Source organism: Perna viridis, chromosome 6 (assembly GCF_037379345.1).
Source record: "Perna viridis isolate PV_CMFRI_1.1 ecotype Kerala chromosome 6, ASM3737934v1, whole genome shotgun sequence".
Taxonomy (NCBI): Eukaryota; Metazoa; Mollusca; class Bivalvia; order Mytilida; family Mytilidae; genus Perna; species Perna viridis.
Window position 1 is genome coordinate 7,205,815 of NC_142450.1, and position 11,027 is coordinate 7,216,841.

The 11,027-nt window shown below is 31.3% G+C and overlaps 1 protein-coding gene across 5 annotated transcripts in view; it reads left to right on the plus strand.

The window, feature by feature from the left end:
- LOC148613497 (ralBP1-associated Eps domain-containing protein 1-like) overlaps positions 1-11,027 on the plus strand; it is a 54,957-nt gene that overhangs the window by 35,646 nt on the left and 8,284 nt on the right. For 3 of the 5 annotated variants that reach the window (XM_088586814.1, XM_088586817.1, XM_088586816.1), the window contains 7 exons: positions 3,021-3,128; positions 4,716-4,847; positions 7,103-7,149; positions 7,597-7,809; positions 9,120-9,165; positions 9,861-9,892; positions 10,350-10,426. In XM_088586814.1, the coding sequence (XP_088442940.1) occupies positions 3,021-3,128; positions 4,716-4,847; positions 7,103-7,149; positions 7,597-7,809; positions 9,120-9,165; positions 9,861-9,892; positions 10,350-10,426 (655 nt within the window). The remainder of the gene's footprint in view (positions 1-3,020; positions 3,129-4,715; positions 4,848-7,102; positions 7,150-7,596; positions 7,810-9,119; positions 9,166-9,860; positions 9,893-10,349; positions 10,427-11,027) is intronic. The other 2 variants (XM_088586818.1, XM_088586819.1) reach the window with 1 other exon arrangement.

Consider the following 11,027-nt stretch of genomic DNA (forward strand, 5'->3'; position numbering starts at 1 on the left):
GAATTAATATTTTTATTCATAAATATGAGAGTTCATTTTGAGTATTAGCAATAGTTTAGATACTGAATTGGTCTCTGTTTTCTGCATTGATCATTTTTACAGATTTTGCTAGAGTATTAACAAAAAGTATTGTGTTTCTCAAGAAAAATAGGATTCAACACTAACATCAAAGTTCAGTTACCAAAATTGACAGCATTTTTACTTGATTTCACCTGTTGATATAAAGATGTAAAATAAAATCATAGAAACTGCTCTTTATGCAGACATTTGTTTGAAAGAAAACACCTTAAATTTTATTCTATCCTGCTATCTTGAAACTTAAAGCTTTAGCTATTAATTTTAAATGCATTGATTCATCGGACGTAGTGCTGGGCATACACCCCTTTTCTTTCAGATCCTGAGGTCTTGATTTTTCACATTCACAAATATGTCCTTAACATTTTTCATTATTAACTGGGAAAAAAACTGGATCCATCTCTAATACATGTATAGTAATTACTGAGGATATTGTGCTCAGCATGTTTAACCAGTTATTGAAATGACTTTCATTGCACTGTGATAATGTTATTGCAGTATGAACTGCCACTTGTTTACTCTGTGAAGTAATTTAACCCCACTCCTTAGATCCCTTTGACAAAAAAGTAAACACTTGTCTATTTGTTCATATTAAAAATTTTAAAAAATATGTTATTCTAAGTGTTTGATTCATTTTATCTACTTACATCATGTGATTTGATATCTTCCTTATTTACAAATTTCTCCTTAATATACAGTTACGATAAGTAAATTGAATAATGTGATCATCTTGCTGGATACTTCTCAGATTAAAGTTTAAGATTTAAGGACATCAAGTACTTATATATTGAAACAAATTCCAAAATAATAAATACAACAAATATGACTAATTATAGTGGAAATATAAATGTGAGTAAGTTTGATATATGTACCTGTATGTTCTTAAGGATGTGCCTTCATAATAAAGTGATAAATGTAAATCACTGTTACAAGTATGTGTGAAAAATCTTCTTTAATAAAATAAACATAAAAAGGTTTTTGTTCTTGTTGAAAACCTCCAATAGTAATGTTTTTGGTCAATGTTCAAATTTAGCAGGGAAATAAGATAGAAAAATAAATGTTTGCATTCATTTAAAATTTTATATCAATTTATCATAGAAGGTAAAGGTCTGTAGGTGCCACTTTTACGCCTCTGGCCTTTCAACTCCCATACCAGTAGGAGCCACCATTTTAAAACCTCTGACTTTCAACTCCCAAACCAGTAGGTACTACCATTTTAAAACCTCTGACTTTCAACTCCCAAACCAGTAGGTGCCACCATTTTAAAACCTCTGACTTTAGACTCCCAAACCAGTAGGTACCACCATTTTAAAATCTCTGACTTTCAACTATCAGACCTGTAGGAGCTACCAGTTTTTACACCTCTGACCTTTCAGCTTTTGCCTTTGCATTATGTAGTTTGCATGCAGTTGATTTTAGTGAAGCATTGTATTTATATAGAGATATGGCTTGATATTAGGTGATTGATTGTTTGTTTGTTTGTTGGGGTTTAACGTCCGAGCAGCAATATTCCAGCTATATTCAGACAATGAACATGAAATGGATGATATAATGAACATGAAATGAAAAAAAAGGATGGGACACAAGGATAATAGGGTCGACAAATTTTGATTGCCACTGGAAAAAGGGGGGATGGGTAAGATCGGGCAATTTAGCCTCCTGTGGCGGAGCGCAAAGGTTCCTACTCCTATCGAACACCACAGCAGGGTTCTTTAACGTGCGAGGAACGTGGCATCGTTCCCAACATGGTGCACCACTATGGTTTACGGTCATTTCATATTATAGCCTGACAACCCCAGCATGTAACACGCCAGGGGTACCCCATTCCACCAGTATTAGGTGATTGTGATGAAGATGAGTTCTTATAGATTGAATTTACTATATACTGCGTGAAGTTTGGAATGTTCATGTATTAATTCACATAAGTGGAAATAATTTATAATGGTTGTAACTCGTTTTATTTGATGTAAGAAATATGACAACAAATATGACTAATTATAGTGGATTATTTCTCATTAAATTTAGTTCTTATTTAAGAATGTTCAATCTTCACTGAATTGTCTGAGACACAATAGTACTTTAGTTTTATCCATGTAGATAATATATGGTAACTTAAGGATACAATATTTAGCATGGCTGTGCTTTGTTATATGGTATCACTGGTTCAAACTGTGAATGTATACTTTTATTGTGGGCATCAAAGTTCGAACATAATCATTTAGAGGGAAATTTTAAATTTTCTATTGTTTTAAGAATTTTAGCCTTGATAATGATACTATTATAGAACTTGCACAGTGAGTTATGCTTTTGATTCACTGTAAATCTCTGAATTTTAGAATGATGAACAGAGTTCTTTTCTTAGGGTTGTTCCATTAGAATAATATGAAGCAAGTGTAACCTGTACAAATGCTGTAAGAGGGCAAAATTTAATATGTTGATATTATTTTTTTTTGATAATCATGACTTTGCAGTTTAACATTAACTAGGATTTATTGTCTTTATAATCTAACAAACTCTGAATTGGACTGTAAAAAAATTATTTTTGTTAAAGTTACTAAACTAGTAAAGATCCTTACTTGGTGTACAATTTTCTATCAGATTGAAATCATGCTCTCAATGCTTCTAAGGTCATAGGCAAAATTGGTAAACATTACCATTTGTCCTCTAATTCAGGAGACTCACATGTAGAAGCAATTATAAGTCATCTTGTAAAATTTTTGACAACTACCCATGTTTAAATTTTTAAAGTGTTTCACCTTTACCACATATTTTTTTATTGGAACAGCCCTTATAAATTTCCTTTTTTTAAATGTTGGACAAAATATCCTAGTATAGTAGAACCCAAAGGATTTATTTAGAATTTTTATTGAAAAGAGTGTCCCTCTAAGGTACCTTCACAGCTGTATGAATTTGCTTGTATGCATCCTCACTGCTTTTGTTTACAGAACCTGCCCCATTAGTAGATACCTCAGTACCAGAACAGTCTTCACCGGGTCCACCAGAACCTAAGGAAACCAGTCCTTCTCCTAATCCGCCCAATATACCAGCACCAGGTATATACAAATACCAAAAGATAATCATAATGAAGTGTTTAATATGGGTTAATGAGTGCTATGAAAGGTCAACAATCAGACATCTTTTTGGGCTATTGTAGTAAAATCTGTATCTTATCTTATATTTTGTCTGTTTTGTCAGTTTCTTTTTACAACCATATCATAATGAATTGTATGATGTCCATTACTTTTCAATGCATTTTATTAAATATACACTGTAATGTAAACCTTGGAAAGTACAAAACCTTAATTTTTTTTTCAAATGGTGAACAAACCTTACAGAAAGTTCTTTTGTGCATGATATAAATTGCATGGCTAATCTAGGAACATAAAAAAGGCTTTTTGTTAAAACACGTATATTAAGCATGGTCTAAGGCAGGCTGAAATTTAGGAACGTGGGGCATGTATGTTTTATTTATATCAATTTTGTTCTTTTGTGTTGAATTCTGCTGACTTTCCTGAAAAGTAGGCACACAATGCAGTAATACTGTATCATGTTTTAGTATTTATTTTTTTGTCCCCATGACATGTTGAGAGGGAGACATGGAAATGCCTTGCGTCCGTCCATCTATCCGTCTGTCCATCCATCCGTGTTTTCCGCATTTTTTTGTTATGCTTTTGAATAAGTTTATTTTTGGTATGTGGCCTTATTTTGAAGAGTTACAGATTGAGTTTAACTTTGGTTACAGTTGATTGATTTTTACAGAAGTTATGGCCCTTGGACTTAGAAAATTTCAGTGAATTTACAGTTTTCTGCATTTTTTGTTTTTTTTGTAATGTTTTCACAATTGATATTATATTATGTATGAAGTCTTACTATGAGAAGTTACAGATTTAGTTCAATTTTGGTTACAGTTGAATGATTTTTATGGAAGTTACAGCCCTTGGATTTAGAAAATTTCAGTGATTTTAAGTTTTCCACTCTTTTTTTTTCGTGGGGGACATTGGAACGCTGTTCTTTTATTTAAATTATGTAGAGGAGAGAAAAGGTTAAAGCTGAAAAGAATCAGGGCAATGCTAGGAAGGAAATTTAGAAAGAATTATTTTTTAGATAGCAGTGGACTATTGAGTGTTCTCCCTCTGTAATAAATTTGGATGAATCACATGTGAAATGAATTTTGTAATTTCACTCATGGACTTCTCCTGCTAAGACATAACAGAACTTTTCTCATGTGTAAACTATATTTGATGACACTGATGATTTTGGAATATAAATTCGCTGATTTGAATTTTATCCGTAAATAACAATAAACTATTGAGAGATCTGTAACCAATTGGTTATTGTTAATAATCATTTGTGTTGAGAACACTCCTGAAAGCTTGAAATTCTTCAGCATTCAATATCATATTTTGGTTATTAACTCCTTCTGATTTATTATCCGATTAGTATATAGTCATTTATATTCAGACATGAATCTTTCTGATTTAAATAGGAAAACCAATGAAGTCCAGATTTAATTATAATATTTGTTTTTTTTACTGCATATTTATTCTCCCATTTTGTCACTTTCTTAAAATCTGATGTAGATGAGCCATTGATGGAATGTAAAATGTAATAATTATTTAATGAAATGTGCATGAATATAGTTCCAGGTGCAGTAACAGGCTTATTAATTCCAGTTCAAGCGTCTAGTCATGAAGGTACAGAGGAACCTCCTGCCCCTCCCCCTCGACCACCCCAACAACAACATAATCGTAGTCTCTCTGTAGATCTCCATGGTAAGTCTAACAAACGGTCATGCAACTATTTGTCTAAGTTTCAACAGAAACCTATAATTTAAGAGATAAGAAACTTGTTAATTAGCCTGTTTATTGATAAAATTATCAGGTGGCATAGAACGGGATTCTCTGGCCTTTCCACTTATTCATTAAACTATTTTTTCCCCTTTTGATGAAATGATCTGAAATAAATTGTAGCAGATGCCCAGGAAACATAAAAATGGGAAACTGAAGATTTTATTAAATTATCTTTAAAAACAAAAAAGTTGATAGGTTAATGTGAAAATAATGAATTTTATTTTTAATTAGTATCATTTTCGTAAAAATCTGGGGAAGGGGAGGGTGTTAATAAAAACTGAAGGTTTTATTACAATATTTGTAATACTTTTTTGGTTGTGATCATTTCAAGTCAAGTTGTCATTGTCAAAAGTAAGTACGAGATCTCGTTCTCCACTGTATGATAATGTGAGATTTCAGTTAGTTGCAAATCTCTTAAATTACAGGTCTATGGTTTCAATTTGTTCACTGTTCCAAGGTAATATAAAAAACAATTTTTCTGTCTCACTTTGGTAAGATACAGTAAAGGTATTTATAATTTTGGTGTACTAATTTTTGTTTTTTGCAGTTGTCATAAAAATGTGAAAAACAATACCCACCAAATTGATTTTTAACACTAAACAAGGCTTATCATTTTTTGAAACCAAGAAAATTGATACCCCCAAATATATTCACTTGACAGAATTTGCAAAAAAGTAGCAACATTGAAATTACAGTAAGAAAAATTTGAGTAGTGTACAGTTCTGAAAAAAAAAAACAAGCATTGACATGCAATTTTGGGTTTTTGATCCTTGAGGATCAAAATACCTTATGTCACCTGTTTATGTAATATGACATGATATGTCCAGAACTTTCCTATAATTTCTTATATATCTATTTAAATTTGTTTCAAAATCAGTAAATATTTTTCAGGCAATTATTGAACTTAAGTAGCACTCCAGCTAAGAGTCATGCAAAATGTGATTCATGGGTAAAAAGCCTACATATTTTTATTTTTGATATTTTGTTTGAATTGCCATTGTAAACAGAAACTAACATTCAGTTTTTCATATAACCTGTGTTCTTAGGAGATAAAAAATAGATTTGAAAATTAAGGGAGATAACTCTGTAAATGACACTCAAATACAATAGAATCTATTGGATTTTCAATGTTGATTATCTTCTAAGAGCAGGCAGATTTGAAAAAATAATTACACATTTCACAGTATTTGCCCATAAAACAATTTAATTACAAAAATAAAAATATGTAGCCTTTTTTGGGGTGTATCACATTTTTCAGATTTTGCATGATTCTTACAAAGACAGCTACTTTAAAATAACATCCTATAATTACTGCTCTAGACTTTCAATCAAATGAAGATTTGAGGGACTTCTTTTTGGCATTGAAGATGTTAAGTAATAAATTTGCTGAAGGGAAATTTAGTTTTTGCAAAATGTGTTCAGTATATTCTATTTAACACACTAATTCAACAAAATCATCATCTTTTCATTGTTAAACAGTAAGTGAAGAGCAGAAATTTCAACCAAGTAAAATTGGCAGGAAAATTTGAATTGGTAGAAAGTGTCAATTTTTTTCTTTAATCTTATGTACATCTAGGAAATTTTCTTCTTAAACAGATTGCTTTAATGTTGTTGGAAATTCATTTTTAGACAGGTTTAAAAAATTGTGAAATGGTTGAATGAAATAAAGTTTATAAATGTATATAAAGTTTGATACTATTTATCTCATATCCATACATGTCAACCCTTCCACATTAGGGGAAGACTCCCACAAAAGAAAGAAAGAATTAGAATCTTCCACTTAAAAAATGTAAGATTTGTGGTAAGTTTTTGGTTACGATTACTGTCTTTTCTGCGAAAATTTGCTTCTACATAAAAAATCTCCCACTAGAGACAGTGTCACTGGAGAAGAATATCCTATGAACTGTTCCAAAGGTTAACAGGTATGCATATCTCTAAAATCAGTATTCAAGATTAATATTTAGTTTAAACATTTGAGAAAACACAGTTCTGTGTTGTATGTAATTGGGAAATGCAAATTTCATAGATTAGTTTACATCATGTAATCTTTGAAATTAAGTGTATAGTACTATTTTCACAAGAATCAAATTCTTCTAGTGCTAACAACAAACGTAATATTGTAAATGTGATCTTGATAAATAGTATGTGTACTAAAGGTATATAAATTCTATTTTTAGGTCTTTCAGCACCCCCTGCTGTACCTCCTAGAGCATCACCCAAAGATGTGAGTAATTATCATTTTAATTAGAAATATTGTATTAGGACCTTAAAGTTGTGGTAAAGTTTGGTACATACTGCTGTTAACACAGTATCTTTTGTTATGTTCTAATTTTTGCTTTTTCATTACATCTATGAATGCCGTCTTCACACATTCGAATTTCATATAAAATGACTGAGAATGGGGTTTGTATTCTGTTTAAAAACTTGTGGTTCTAGTTTATTTCGTGCAAAATGAATTGAGTTAGAAAATGTTGAAAATATTTGAAATACAGTATAAATGTAAAGTAAACTAAAATTGTATAGTTAAATACTTGAATTTCCTACAGTTTGGACTCAATTTTACCTGTTTTTACTGAATATATTTTCACATTTTTAGGAAATGTATACATATATGTCATGTTTTGCTGATTTTTCATAGGTTTTATTAAATCATGTCTTCTTTCTTTTCTAGAGCCCTGCTGTAAAAAGAGGGGGAGATATTTCCTTTAGTGCAATAGGCTCCGAAAAAATTAACAAATTTGCCGAATTCAAGAACAAATTTGAACCCATTCCTTCCCAAGAGGCTTTGAACACAATGGTGTCTAGCGATGTCAGTAGTAGGTTGTCACAGAGTGATGGTCTGGACAGACATCGGAGGACAGTTTCATTAGATTACGACTTGAGGGTAAAATATCTAGTTCTTTGTAGATTTCAGCTTACCCCCAGTATAAGACAGTATTGTACATGTATTCAATCCATAGAAAAAGAACAGATATGGTTTACGTAACATATGCACCAGCATATACAAAATAGTACTAATAATACTAAATACAAAATATTAAATACTTTCAAAGATCACCTAAAAGTCTTCACTAAATGTAAACACACCTTTAGTAAGCTCTGGAAGGCACCACCCACGAAGAAATAACATACGTGGTAACTGAATGATGGCAACTCTTCAAAATCAAATTAAAAAGTAATATAACAACACAAAGACGCATGTTCAACATCTCCTGACTGTGGACAGGCACATGAAATCTGTGGTGGGGTTAAACTAGTTTTATAAGGCCTTTATCACCCCCTTTTAATGTATTGAATCCATTGATTTTATTGTTTAATTTTCATTTTTATCATACTAGGTTTGATTTTTGAATGATTCATCCGCTTGAATTCAAAATCCAATTGAAACATGATGTTTCATGGAAATTGTTTATGTGGTAAAGAAGCACACGAATTTGTCAAAACTTTTTCCACTGAATAATTAAATCCACTAAATAACTTGTTTTGATTTCACTATATGGACTAACCCAGTAGATGACCTTTTCAAATTAGTGGTTTGACCAATCTACAAAAACTACTAACATTGATCCAAATAGTTAAATAATACTAATATAATAGAATAAGGGGGAGTAACTGGAAATAGAAGAAAATGATTGAAAAGAACATGTGGAGTATGTTTGTACGTGGATGGAATGGAATTAAAAAATGAGTCTTCTAGACCTAGTTTCATTTAAAAAAGCTCAATTTTTGTATTCCCTGAAATCTCTCCCCAGATTGCTAAAAATTGAAGATTTAAGGAAAACTTCAGGCTATTGGGAAACTCTAAATTCAATTTTTTTTGGTAAAACCAGGCTCTGTGTTGTAATATATATTGGCATAAAAAATAGAGGGACAATTTAAAGACATGAAAATCCAATATATAACCAAAACTTTAAAAGAGGAAGACAATCTACCAATGTAATGTAGATAACAGAATACATTTACTTAAAAGAAATGAGGAAACTGATAAAAATTTTCTAATATAAACCATAAAATTAGAAAGATGATAATAAGTTGGAAATTGCCATCAAATTACAAAACACAATTAAAAATTCAGAAAATAAATACTACCGCTATTAAAAATGATAAAAACAGATTATGCAGAAAACAGTATCTGAATAAATTTCTCTTTAAAAAACTAAATAATGTAAAACACTTCTTCATTATGTTTGACAGGGACCAATCAAACCTGATAAAACTGTTGCTGGTGCTGAATCTGGAGGTATGTTTTCAGAAAAAATGGGTTTGTTTATAGATTAAGCAGCAATCTGAAAGAAAATATAGTATTAAAATCATTACATCTTGTCTGTCACCTTGTCTGTCTGTCATTGGAATTTCATAGTAATTTTTTCTCAATGGATTTGGTATGTGACTTTCAATATATCTAGCATCTTTTGTATGTGATTTTGGTTGCAGTATTAACTTCCTGTACTAGTAGGGGTAACAATGTCTTTTTTTTTTAAACAATACACATCATGATATTAGATATGTTGGATCGTACGTATCACAATACATTTTAAGAGACATGTATCCTTCAAGGGCGTCGCCATGTCTTACAAAACAAAGCCGCTAATGCATAACCGGAAATAAAAAGTAAGGATTTGATCCATCATTCCATTTGAAATAAAACATTTAAGCAGTATTTTTTTTCACTGGGTCTTTAAAATAATGCTAGCTGTAACACTAATACCAATAAACTTATTAAAATATAGCATCGTATCGTTAGTGTTGTAGGCAGCCACAACGTACCATGAACCAAATTGTCCCAAAAAATACTGCGATTTTGGTACATACGGTGAATCGTTTCCCCCTTATGTACTAGTAGGGATAAACCTACCACTAAGACGTATGCTACATATTATTATTCTATTGATGAATGATGTTGCATAAAATCAATATTTTTTTAAAATATTTTAGATGCTAGTCTTACTGTATCAGGATCGTCACAGGTAAGATAATTAGCACCTTTATTTTATGACAGTAAATTAAAAAATTGTATCATTATGCATACCATGCAGTTATAACTTGTATCTGTACAATGTTCTAGTTTTATATTCAGTGACATCTCTTTATGAAATATGAAATATTTTAAGCTTATTTTTTCGCTCTTTATTTTCATTGGACTTGCTCATGGTATGTTTGCTTCAATTCTACCCAATGAAATGCACTTTGTAGTTGGGTAAAAATTTGTGTCAAGAATTATTTAATGCAATACACAGATAGAAATGAAAAGATCAGTTGCTTAGTTTTGGAATCAATCATTCACCAAAATAGCTGAAGTGACTCTTGAAGGTATAATCTGTATTACTGTAAATTTTGTATGATGGGTAGGATTTCCAGGAAAAGAATTAGTGTAGGTTTCTAGCAATTAATTGGAGGCATTCATGTATGTTGTTCAAATTTCAGGTTATCTCTCCTTCTGTGACTTGGGATGTACCAGAAGAGGAGGAAGGGGCTGGAGAGAAGCAAAAATCTACATATAGGTATGTAAAATATAGAAACTTTATAGTGGAAAAAAGGTGATCTATTTATGCTAATAGCAATCTAGGTTTTGCCTATTGGTGACCGAGCTATTTGTACTCAATTAACGGTTTTGAAGATAATGCACTAATGTTGTAATATTGGCAAGGGTCAAGATTAACTTTTTGAGGCCAGTAGCCACCTGGGCTACTTAACTATAAAAACAATTAGCCCAGAAAAAAAGTTGGTAGAAAAGACTTTTTTGGACAAAATTTTGGTACATAAAAATACTTGTTGGAGGGTATGTGGTGTCGGTTTCTTGTTTTTTTTTTAACCCCAGGCATAAAATTCCACATTTTACAAAAACCGTATGCGGAAAATAATACGCGATTCAAAACAAGAAACCAACATCGGTTATGAACCATTTATGTATTATTAGAACTGGTTAAAATTTGACTAGGGACGCTACGTTTCGATCTAATGGTAACCAGTTAAGACTCCGATTGCAACTTTTGTTTACAATAATTTCTTTTTAGCAATTCGCCAGCTGGGCTGCTAAAATAGAAAAAATGGTCGCCCAGACACATTTCTGGTCACCATTAGCAAGTGGGCGACTATAAATCT